This window comes from Gymnoscopelus microlampas (assembly GCF_963454915.1).
Source record: "Gymnoscopelus microlampas genome assembly, chromosome: 20".
In the NCBI taxonomy this organism is placed as follows: Eukaryota; Metazoa; Chordata; class Actinopteri; order Myctophiformes; family Myctophidae; genus Gymnoscopelus; species Gymnoscopelus microlampas.
Window position 1 is genome coordinate 13,903,493 of NC_139957.1, and position 12,804 is coordinate 13,916,296.

The 12,804-nt window shown below is 42.8% G+C and overlaps 1 protein-coding gene across 2 annotated transcripts in view; it reads left to right on the forward strand.

Annotated features, from left to right (window-relative positions):
* LOC311036246 (protein jagged-2-like) overlaps positions 1-11,880 on the forward strand; it is a 62,213-nt gene extending 50,333 nt beyond the window's left edge. For both annotated transcript variants that reach the window (XM_084044813.1, XM_084044814.1), the window contains 7 exons: positions 248-333; positions 1,916-2,029; positions 2,963-3,078; positions 3,503-3,775; positions 4,680-4,811; positions 7,372-7,531; positions 8,310-11,880. In XM_084044813.1, the coding sequence (XP_083900939.1) occupies positions 248-333; positions 1,916-2,029; positions 2,963-3,078; positions 3,503-3,775; positions 4,680-4,811; positions 7,372-7,531; positions 8,310-8,893 (1,465 nt within the window). In that variant the 3' untranslated portion in view covers positions 8,894-11,880. The remainder of the gene's footprint in view (positions 1-247; positions 334-1,915; positions 2,030-2,962; positions 3,079-3,502; positions 3,776-4,679; positions 4,812-7,371; positions 7,532-8,309) is intronic.
* Positions 11,881-12,804: the final 924 nt, after the last annotated feature.

Here is a 12,804-nt window from a genome sequence, read left to right on the forward strand (position 1 = left end):
AGAGTTATGGGGAACCTTGAAATTAAAAGGTTTGAGAACCACTTGCCTATAAATTAGCCATAACTTTGCCATGTCCACCAAAGAGTATTATATACTGTTAGTCAGCAATGGAAGGTCTCCTTCCAGACCTGACCCTTGACCCAGAGTGAGGAAGATGAAGGGACGTTGCACACAGAGTAGGTTAGGTTCATAGTATGATAATGATAGCATTGTATGATAATGTTTATGTCCCCCTCTGTCTCTCCAGCTATAACGGAGGTGTTTGCGTGGATGGAGTGAACTGGTTCCGCTGTGAATGTGCTCCAGGTTTCGCTGGACCCGACTGCCGCATCAGTAAGTTCCCTGGGAAACGAGGGGGGGTGGGGGCTTGTGGCGAGGGTCAGGCGGGTGGCGGAGGATGGGGGGTGAAAGGTCATAGCTGGGGGAGTGTAAAATGATTGTTACCGGGCGACAGATTAGGAAGCCCTTTAGGAAGACGGTCTTAACCTATGACCTCCCTTGGGGTCGGAGGTCAATGGCGGGATTTTCGCAGACGGGTCTCGGGGCAGTCTCCCGCGGCCTTCTGGGAGAGGATTCTCCCAGAAAGGACGGCCTTTTCAGACCTGGGGGCGGGTTGTCATAGATGTTCATCTGAAGAGGTTCCAATCAAAGGTTTTTATAGATCCGTTCGGGAATTAACAAGAAGCGTTTGTCAGCTAGCCTGACACTCAGCCTGAATTTTCATTTCGTTTCCTGAACATATTTTTTTAATGGGCGTGGCTAGCGATTCCAGGGCTGGAGCCAGGCTATTTGTCAGCTGGAATTCATGACTAATGATTAAAAAGAAACGCATGAAGAATGTCAGCCTGTCGTCAAATTTCAAAGGTTAGGTTCCTGAGAAACAAATGCCTTTCAGCATAAAGGAATAGGTTTCCTGGAATTCAAGAACTCCAATTCTCTAAACTTTCTTTCATTTCTTTGGACATTCTTAAGATGCCTAAAACCTTATTATACAATCATTACAGTATTTATTAACTCATATACTGCCTAGAACGACTAAAACGACTTCTGTCCATAAGCCATGCCTGCCAAGAACGACTAAAACGACTTTTTAAAAAAATTAAAAAAATTAAAAATATTTTTTTTTTTTTTTTTGACCCAAAGACCAAGGAGATATGATTTTTCGAAGATATAGACTCCCATCCACTTCCTTGTTAACTTAAAACTTAAAAATTCTGTATCTCGGCTCCTGAGTACTTTTTTTTTTCAATGAAAAATCTTGGCGGTGTTCAAACAGGCCAGAAATAATTCTGGCAGTGAATGAGTTAATTTATACCTGGAAGGTCTCTCGTGTGTTTTTATGACAAACGCAGCAATACAAAGTGTTGCTTTGCATCTAGTGGTTCTAACAGTGGTTCTTGGCCTGGAGTCCAAGGTGTATACTTAACCCCTGGTTACAACTAGAATGAAAACAGTAGTCTGCTTACCCAGGACTGGAGTGGAGAATCACTTTAGAAGTAGCCATATTTAGCAGCCCGATTTAGCAAAATTCACTTCTGAGTCTCAAGACTGAAAAATCTTTCACCCTGTCTCCACACCATAATGTTTGATTGATTTGGTATTGACCATGTGAAATCAATAACACACAGACATCAGTGTTTCGAATCATGCGGGATACTTTACTGTAAGTCGCAGACCCTTTGAACAATCCATCGTAAGATCAATTGTCTCATGACTTCAAATTCTTTCAACCTGTTTCCTCGCCTTGGTGACTCGCAGATTACGGAACGAACAGGAGGAAACGATCAGGGATCGTCTTTCAGCTTTCACCTGGACTCACTTGGTCTGCCTGTTTCTCGACATTGTGATTTTACTGTGCAATATTCTGTACACCCCATGTGTGTTTAATGTGCAAATGTTTCTGTCCGTCCGTCAGACATTGACGAGTGCCAGTCCTCTCCCTGCGGCCACGGTTCCACCTGCGTGGACGAAATCAACGGCTACCAATGTGTGTGTCCGCTGGGACGTGCTGGATCTCGCTGCCAAGAGTGTGAGTCTAATACTTAGAAACTTAGTTGGAGTCGTTCATTGGTTGGACAGAAAACACAAGGTTCTTGTATGACATACAGCTGACTGCTAATGGCTGCCAACATGTCTCTTCCATGTTTTACTTTTATTGAATTCATGCGATAAAAGATTATTGTTAAAGCTTAACACCTCACTGTGCGTTTACGTTCCATACAGAATGGGCCAAAGGGACAGTTCAGTACTAAAGACATTACTCTCCATACAGTGCATGCATTCATCACAAATTATTGTATAGGTAAAGGTAGCAGTATGCTGCTGATAACCGTGACAGACCTTTATTAAGCACCCGTAGGTCATAACAGCACTGCAGTACTGCATGGACACAGGACAGATATAGGGAACCATAGAGAGATACAGCTAAGAGTAACATTTGTATAAATACGTAAATAAATAAATCAAAAATGAAAAATAAGATACAAATATAAACAGAAGACAAAAAATCTGACCTGACCATCTGCACTTGACTGAGTGGGTTAACACAATGTATGAACTATTAATAGACATAATTATAGGCATAAAGTAAGTACTTTATCATATACTGTACAAGCTATCACCAGTAATATGGGCATACATCAATTACGAATCCACGAATGGATATATAAATGTACAGACTATCGACAGTGGATATGAAGGGAGGCCGATAATAATGTACGGTGTCAGTCACCGACATAAAGGCTTGTGTTGGCCTAGGCACCTAGGCTCAGTGTAGCCTGACAGCGTGTCGCAGGTTTGAGTCCCGACCCCGACGGCCTTCGCTGCATGTCACTCCCCATCTCTCTCTCCCCATTTTTCCTGTCAGCCTACTGTCTTATCAATAAAGGCGGTTCATTCTAAATAGAGTGTTTTACATCGACTGTTGACATTTGAACCACTGAACTTTTGACTCTCTGTCCAGTCATAGGGATTGGGAAGGCCTGCCGTCACTCGGGTCTCCAGTTCCCTCATGGCAGTCGCTGGGAGGAGGAGTGCAACGGCTGTCAGTGTGTCAACGGCCACGTCCACTGCTCCAAGGTCAGCATGGATGCTAAGAATGTTATCAAAACATTTATTTCACAGCTGTCACATCAGATATCTTGCTTATATACCCTACATGCTGTCGGGCAGAAATGTTGTATCTCCACATTTAAACTTTTTATGTTTGTTTGTAAATTAATGTCCTGTTTTGTTGAAAATGTTTGAAAGTGAAAGCCAGTCTGTGCACTTTTGGGTTTTATAAATACTTGGCAATGAAAAGTATTAACAAGAGCTTGGTGTGACTAAATGATAACTACATTGCATCTATTGGAACATAGGTTTTTTTCCATTTCATGAAAGGTAATGCTTTTAGACAAACAAGGTTTCCGCCCGACAGCGACAACACACCTTATTGGGAACAAATATTCATGGCGTATAAAATATTAATATTAATTGTGTATGTGCACGTGTCTGTATTCAGGTGAGGTGCGGTCGCAGACCCTGTCTCCTCCAGAAGTCTCTTTCCGCTGCGGACGGCACTAACGCCAATGTCGCCCCCTCCTGTCCTGGAGGTCATGAGTGTGTGGAGCATCAGTTCCTCACCTGCTTCTCGCCACCCTGTCACCAGTGGGGCGTGTGTTCCACCCCGGACCCCCCGACTCCCCTACACACCCAGTGTGAGCCCAATAGCGGCTACCTGGACAACAGCTGTGCTCGCATCACACTCATCTTCAAAAGGGACAAAGTGCCACAGGTGAGAGAATAAGCTCTCTAGTTTTGAGGCAGTGGTGGACAGTAATGAAGTACATTTACAAAACATTGGAGCTGTCCAGTACAACTACAGCCTTATTCTGTTGGCCACTGGGAGCTGCCCAATATAACTACAGTCTTCTACTGATGGCCACTGGAAGCTGCCCAGTACAACCACAGTCTTCTACTGTTGGCCACTGGGAGCTATCCAGTACAACTACAGTCTTCCTGTGTTGGGCACTGGGAAATATCTGCACACTGAAAATTAAGATCCCAATTTGGTAAAAGAGTCACAATATTTTGTTCAATGGACCTCCATCAGGCGACTGGAAGCTGCCCACTCCAACCACTGTCTCCCTCTCCGCTGGAGGTCTGACTATAATAATGACTCAATGATATTGAGTCATTATTTGTTCACAGGATGTCAGTTATCCGTTGTTGTCTTAGTTACATATTGTCTGTGCTTGTTTGTGCGGATGTTTTCTTGCTGTTTGCTATGCTGACCTCATAATTGCACCCCTTTGGGAAGAAACAGTGTATGGATTTAAAAGGAATCCCCGTGTGGATAAATGAAGTTTATGAATTGAACTGAACGCTGAAGCCTCAATATTCCTCTGCAAACACCACAGAAACCCATAAAGCTACCCTGACAAGACTGAGACGTGTTCTCTGGTGCAGCCTGCTGGGATCTGGTTCTGCTATGGTCTTACATGGACTTAAAACCTTCCTGGTCCTTGCCAGCAATGCTAATCTCTTGCTTTGTGTGTGTGTGTGTGTGTGTGTGTGTGTGTGTGTGTGTGTGTGTGTGTGTGTGTGTGTGTGTGTGTGTGTGTGTGTGTGTGTGTGTGTGTGTGTGTGTGTGTGTGTGTGTGTGTGTGTGTGTGTGTGCGCGCGCGTGCTGATCATAGGGTACCACAGTGGAGAACATCTGCTGGGAGTTGAGGTACCTGCCAGACTCTCAGAGTCTGGCTAAAGACAGAGCGCTGGTCATCCTGTGTGACCTGTCCTACTCCAACAGTGATGCCGTGGAGGTCGCCATGGTGAGGACACACGCACGCACGCACACACGCATACATACATACATACATACATACATACATACATACATACACACAATCATACACACACTCTATAACCTGAGGGAGATACACACAGATGGATTCTTGCTCTGACACACACACACCTATAGATTTTGCGCTTCTGCCATCTGTCAGTGATCCCATCATCCCCTCCTCACCTCCCCCTTGCACCCTCTTTGTCTTTCTCTTTCTCTCCATCTTTCTCTCGCTCCTTTTCTCACTTTCTCTCTCCCTCTCACCCTTAGGACCTCGCCCCATTTTTGTCCTTCCATCTGTTTAATATTTAGTTTATGTCTGGAACACCTTGATGTTCTGTGTCTTCTCTCCCCTCTCTCTCTCCTCTCTGTCCCTTCCTCCTTCTTTCTCATTCACCTTCTCTCTTTCCCTCCCCTCTGTCACTTTCATTCTCTCTTCTACCTGCCTCGCTCTTCCTTTGTCTTTATCTCTCTCTTACCCTCTCTCGCTTCCCTCTTCTCCTTCTTCCTCCCCTATGCTTTCATTCTCTCTTTGCCTTTCCCTCCTTCTCGCTTGTTCTTATTCACTCTCGTCTTTCTTGTCACAGATTTATTCCCCCCCACCCTCTCTCTCTCTCTCTCTCTCTCTCTCTCTCTCTCTCTCTCTCTCTCTCTCTCGGCCACCCAGACTCCTGTGTGAGAGGCAGAGACACAGGGGAAATCAGTCTCCACAGGGGCACTAAGCTCTTAATGGAGGGGATTAGATCGTTGTTCGTGTGATGTATGGAGTCATGTTTTGGGGACGTATACAGGAAAAGGAGTGGTGCAGGCCTGACATCCACCCAAACAGTCAGTCTCAGAACAAGGCTTTCAGAATAAAAAAAACAAAAACAAAAGAACTCACTCCCACTCCCTCTCCAATGCAGAATCACATTGGGCCAAGAAGGCAGCGCTCATTGCTAAGTGCGGGGGGAGTCTTCATAAGCTCACCGAATCTTGTGCAGCCGTAGCGTGTGTCAGGCTTGTAGGTGCCAAGTCATGTCTCCCTGCTTATCCCAAGGCTCTCTGTGAATCTGCAAGGGCCCAGCATGCCCTTGCTGAACTGACTGGTGGTTAGGTCCGTTGTCAGCGCCCCAAACCTGGGCAAAAACAAGTACTTCAATATGTCTCAAATATGTGAGAAACAATGAGCGAGGGGCGCTTGGTTTTGCCTTCATTTGCATGTGGTGCTCTCCACAGTTGAGTCCTTTCCAAGTGTGTGGGAAAGCAAATCAAGGGCTCCTTAAGTACTGTAATTCAAATATTTGGAGCCAGCGTGTAAACGTGCACTGTTTTTTTGGCGCATTCTGTGAGGCCTGTCATGTCAAATTAAATACGGCGAGTCAATTTCTGTCCATTTTACTTCTAAAGTCCCGGTTGTCACAGATTACTTCATAGAGCAGCAAAGTACATAAACATAGCTCAACACAAGCAAGAACTAGCATTACAGATTTTAAGATATCACTGCAGAAGGAACAATGACTCTTGTGTTCTTACTGCTGGTGCGTTGTGATGCTGAAGCTTCTTGTCGTACTTGCTATAAGTCGTACTAGTTAAGTGGGAGGATCAAATGTAAAGAATAAATATAAAGGATAAAGTAGCTATGTAAAAACAGTCCAATTAATATGCATGAGAATATAAAATCACATCTATGTCTGTCTTGGGAAAATGTGTTTTAGGATGTTGACTTTGATTGTGGACATATCCATATACATTTGTACCCCTTGTGTAAAGTACCAAAGTGTACTAGGAAGGAATTCTACATTTTGTGTCTTTGCTGTGAGAAAGGAATGCTAGCTAACAGGCTAGCCATTCCCAGGGCGTGTGGACGAGCTCACGATTTCCCCAGGAGAAGAAGAGGTGGAGCGCTGCTCCCTGGCCGCAGGGGGCCACAGCTGGCCTGCTCTCTTCATTGTGGCTCCTAATTGAAGTGCACAGCATAGAACTAATCTCTCCCTGTGCGCTCCCCTCCCTGCACCCTCGCTCCCTCTGATCGACTTATTAAGCAATTAACTCCACCTTCTGTGGGCTCAGCAGGGGGCCGGGACCTGCCAGATGTTCAGACAGTCTTTTCTTCTTCTCTTGTGGATTTACGCGTTTCTTTCTCTGTATTTCTCTTCCCCCTGCACCATCCTACCCATTTGTAATTTTTTATCATACTTCCACCCTTTTGTTGGGTGGGTTGCTGTCTGTTATTCTTTTCTTTTCTCTCTCCCTCTCTATCTCTCTCTTATTATCCTTCCCTCTCCCTCTTTCTTTCCCTTTCTCATCTCACTCCTTCCGTATTCCTCTGCTACTATGTCTCTGGTGTATTATTGTCTGTTTTAATTATTTAAATATTGCTCATATCCAGAGTCACACACACATACAACAAATACTAGTTGCGTAATTTCTAGTCGACCAACACAACAAGCAGCCGATATTAAATGCGTATGACGTTCAGATCTGTGAAAAGAAACATGGTCTAGGATTGTTTATGTATAATAATTGTCTTCTTGAACACCCTCCCCCTCCTGTCTCTCTTCCAGTCTTTCGAACAGGACGGGCGGTCGAAGGATGGCGACCGCGGACAGATCCAGGAGGCGGCCAGTGCCATCATTGGAGCGCTGTCCAAACGCCACAACAGCACCATCATGCTAGCTGTGGTGGAGGTCAAAGTGGAGACACAGGTCCAACCCCCGCCTGTTGGTGAGTCTCACCGTACACATTTCCCTACCCAGGAGAAGAATAGATCTTGTAGATATTTGGTGTAGAGGGAAAACAGGAGGGGCCAACAATCGAACCCTTGGGGACCCCGGTCAAAGAAGATTATAGGGTTTAACTGTTTAAGACACATATGAGTCAATTAATTAGCCAAAACATCTTATATACTTTGTTTGACCTTTTCACCCATAATATTCAATTCAGCCAGTAGATTTTGATAGAAATAAAGAACCCACCTTATGCTTAAAGGACAACTTTGTTTTTTTACAACCAAGGTTTATATTTTAGCTTGTAATTAAAGTAAATAAAAGATGAGTGTTATTTTTTTTAAATGTACTGCTTTCTATAGTTTTAGATTTTTTTTCGATATTTTTTACAGTGGGCGGGGGCATTCTGTCCGGTGGCTAAATATGCCCTTTTTACACAATAAAAAAGGTCCTGTGGTCTTTGATGGCCAGATGTGAGTTATTGGGGGCTAGAAGAGCTACTGTAAATAATAATAAATAAAACGCCGGGTTATTGTGTAAAAAAATAAATATTTAGCCACCGGACAGAATGCCCCCGCCCACTGTAAAAAAGATCGCAAAAATTGCTAAAACTATAGAAAGCAGTAAATTAAAAAATTTTAACGCTCATCTTTTATTTACTTTAATTACAATCTAAAACATAAACCTTGGTTGTAAAAAAACAAAGTTGTCCTTTAAAGTATCGCAGTATTCAAATGAATAACAAAAGCCTCATTTCCCATTTGTCCCTCCTCCAGACTACCTGGTTCCAGTGCTGTGCGTTGTATTCAGCGTGTTGTGGATCTTCTGCATCGTGGTGTGTGTGTGGTGGACCCGGAAGAGGAAGAAAGAGCGCGAGAGAGCGGCGCGTGCGGCTGGCGCCTTCCCCGAGGACGGCACCACTGTCAACAACCAGCTGGAGCCCCTGAGGAACCGCACACTCGCCAAGGACAACCGAGACCGCCACCTCCACTACGAGTGCAAAAAGCTGATGATGGGCCCTGCGGACAGAGCGTGTGACGGGCCGGATGGAGAGGAGGACGAGGCGGAGGGTGGAGGGGAGCGGAAGGAGCTGGAAGAAGATGAGGAGGAGCAGGAGCAGAGGGGAGGAGGAGGAGGAGGACTCGGGGTGGTGGAGAAGTGCGCCTCCCAAAAGTGTTCCAAAGCAGGAGGGGGGAAGGACAGGGGGCTGATGGGGAGAGGAGGAGGAGGGGTGGTGTGCACGACGCGCAGCGGGCCGGTCAAAGCCCCGCATCGGACAGCGTACAGCCCCAAAGACAACCGCTGTAAAAACCTCAACGCCACTAAGCTCACTGAGGACATCAAAGACCATTACGTATGAACGACAACGGGCTCATCATCACATAAAGACAAACTGTGATGTCTCTGTCAAGTTTTAAAACCTATTAAAACAAAACAAACAAAAGAAAAACACCAAAAGTGAAGATTTCAGATGCTTTAAAAAGTTCTATTATTAATATTATTATTATGATTTTTTTCATTAATGTTTTTATTTAAAGTTTTTATTCTTTGTGTGCAAACATGGAGGCTTCTTTGTTTTATTTTTACGCAAAGCGATGCCGGTAAACAGACATCACAAGCGACTACTACTGCTACCGCACCATGCTGGATTTCAGTTCACAACGTCACACTGTCGGAAAATCAAGAAGAAAGAGAACTTTCCTTTATACAATTTTGTTATTCTCTTCATTTTTGCTGTTTACACATTGATGCTGCGTTCAGCGGAATATGTTTTTAATCTTCTGCGTGTCATGGGAACCTGCGTCTATAACGTTGACTTGATAAGCACTGCCCATGGGATCCTAACAGAAACTTCATTGGCTGGCAGCTGTTATAACGTTGTTCCTTCTGTTTGGTGTGTTCACTTCCTGTCTGCCTTAGCCCAAACTTGCGGGCCATTTCTACACTGTCTCGATACCATGTACTTTTATAAGTCAATATGTTGGAAAAAAAGCAAGAAAGAAGAAAAAAAAGTTTTATATATATGTATGTTTGTCCTTTGGAAAAGCTGGCACAAAGAAACCACTGTATAAAAATATGATACCTGGCATAGGCATTTTTGTTGTTGTTTACATTCATTTTCATTTTTCCCCCATTGTGTATAAATGCTTCTGAGCAAGTTTTTTTTTTTCTTTTACACTTTTGTGTTTCACTACAGTACTTCCGTGTGAGTCTACATGATAATTTCAGTATTTGCTTCAGTAGAAAGTGCCTTCAACCCATTTGTTTTTTTCTTTCCCCCCGTTTATCAACCTTGATTTCATATCATTATAAAGGGAAAGATGTCCTTGCAAGCAACTCTCTTCATACCGCCGTAATGGTATTTCTTCTTTGCAATTTGACTGTACATATGTAAATATGAAAATGACTGTGTATATTTGAATTTAGTAACTTAAGTGATGCTTTGTACCATAGTTATTCTAAAGAATAAGATTGTTTTGTGGTTGTTGTTGTTTTTTTCCTAAATGATGTCATTCCGTTTCTAAAGTGTCGACTGGCACTGAAACAGGTTTTATACAGACTTACAGATGATAATCCAGGGTCCCGCTTAAAATATTAAGTTATACTTTATTGATCCATGGGGATAATTGTCCTCTGCATTTGACCCATCCAAACTGTTGGGAGCAGTGGGCAGCCATTGAGCAGCACCCGGGGACCATCTCCAGCTCTAAGGCTAGCCAGTGCCTTAGAGCAGTGTTTCCCAAACAATGGGTCGGGACCCATGGTTCGGTCACAGTGGTTAAGTCATTTTGTAAGTTTGGGTCCCGGGGAGACGGCAAATTTCTCTTTTGGATCTCGAGATAAAATGTTTGGGAAACACTGCCAGGAGTGTGTGCTTAACGTGCATGTCTTTGGCATAAGAACATAAAGAGAGCAAAAGAGCAGATCTTTATTGGTTGTTTGTTTTGCGTTCAAACTTTTTGTTGCGGTTAAGGTCATTAGTATGTGCAGAACTGTTGTCTAGGTCATTTCCAGGCAGAGCTTTCCAACTTTTAGCTAACCTTTCGTGTTTAACACGATGATTCCCCAACCATCGGGTTGTCTACGTTGGACCTGAATGAGTTCATGGAGAGTGCTTGAACTTTTCTCCCAGGATCTATTCAGTATCCTTCCACAGTAAAATTTTCAGTGTTAATTTCATGCATTTGTGAATCAGAGGGTGTACAAATTTTAAATTACATTTGAACATTCTCAGAGTTAAATTAACACTCTGAATTTGACAGTGTAACTTTCTGGTGTCATAGGATCCATATGCGTCCACTTTCTTGTGCCATTTTGCATCCGCCTTAGCAATCAGTTCAGTTTAATTTGGGACTCCAAATGGCACAAACAAAAGCAGCCCTTTTACTATTGTACAGAATCAGACAATTGCCAGTCCAGAACTGATGCATCTCATTTTTATTGTTTGTGGGCGCCAGGCGTGTACTTGCAGGGTACAGCTAACTCACTGCTAGCACTGTTACCAATCTCACATCACACAATTACTGTTTCTGAACAGTCTCGATGGCAGAGCCAAATACGTAGCTAAAAGTCAGTGGATAGCAATGGCTGATGCTATCATGGCAGTTAAACAAATTACAAAACACGATTTAAGATTAGAGCTTGAATCCATAGAATTGCAATGAGTACACATCCTGCTAGCTAATAGCTATTTTCCCACTTAGCCCTGCCTCTCAGTGAGTATATCTACTGGTCTAATGAAGGGAACAAGTTTTGTTGTTATTGCTGTTGACAGTTGTGCTTGTTGTCCAGTGTTTGTACTGAGTCTGTTTCTGCACTAAGAACACACAGGAAGAGGAACCCCACTGACTGCTACCTCTAAAGCGGTAGTAAAGTAAATGACTTAAGTCCTCATACCATACAGTTTAATATTATTTGTCAATGTGTTATGTTTTAAATATGTTTTGATGATGATGCAAATTGTTAGAAATAAAAAACACTCCCCATGTTATACCAGTAAATATTAGCCCTAGAGAATGGGCTGGCTGTGCAGAACGCTGTAATTATTTTGTACAAAGATTTGGCAAAAGTCTGGTTTTGTTAGTGGATTTTTTTTGTTTGTTCTTAGAACAATCTTACTATTTATTAAAGTATTTTATACCAAATGTCTTTTTGTTTTGTCTTTATTCTTTGTTGAGATAGGCTATTTGAGAATCAAGCTTGGTCCTTGGCTGTTGCTTTTGCATTGTTCAATTTGTACATTTGAGAGTAAAATGATTTCCCTCTGTGGTGGAGAGTATTAAAGGTAGGGTAAGTTATATTGTTTGGTTAAAACAAAAGTTTTTTTTTATTAAAAGGTTAAAGCACTATATTCTGATAGTGTTTGTTTAGTAACAGGGGTCTCCCCATCTCGTCAGCTCTTCAATAAACAGAAAATGTATTTTCAGGTACTGTAGGTTGCCAATTTCAGCAACCCACCTGCACTTATTTATTAGCATCAATTTTAGAGCATTCCAGTTCCAATTTTGTCTGCTCATTTATTTTTTCATCGCTTCCAGTTTCACTTGTTTAATCTGTATCCTGTGTGAGTTCTCTCTCCTGATTGGATAAAATCGGTATCCCGACTTCTAAATGCATTTTCTATATAACAAAGTGCTGGAGAGACATGGAGAGTCATGTTAATGAACACCAAACACTGTAGTCTATATAGCATGAGTATTATCAGAATAGAGCTTATTTTAACAAACATCACTTACTCTACCTTTAATTACAGCCAGGACTGGATTCATGAATCCCCCAGTTTTGTTTCCCCTACACACCTTTGTTAAAACTAGAAACAAATGCATAGCCAAACAGTTGCAGCAATTTACAGTACATCATCAGACTAATATAATATAGGCTACAATTCATGTAGTTTTACATTATTTGAATAAAAGCTGCATATTTGTGTGTGCAAGTTATCACTATATTGACATGAAATGTTTTGGTGAGGTCACAGTGACCTTGACCTTTGACCACAAAAATCTATCAGTTCATCCTAGTTCATCCTTGAGTCCATGGGGACATTATGTGTCAAATTGGAAGAAATACCCTCAAGGCATTCCTGATATCACCTTCATGAGAGCGGGCCATGGTATGTAATGTATGTGCGAACGTTAAGAGTAGACGGATGGCTGTTGCTGGTGGAGGCATGAAAATGCACTTAAATGGTTGTTTGAGAGAGGATGGCGCACCTGGGGACATCATAAACGGACGTGCGTGCAGACGATCCACGTGCCACTCAATTTGTAC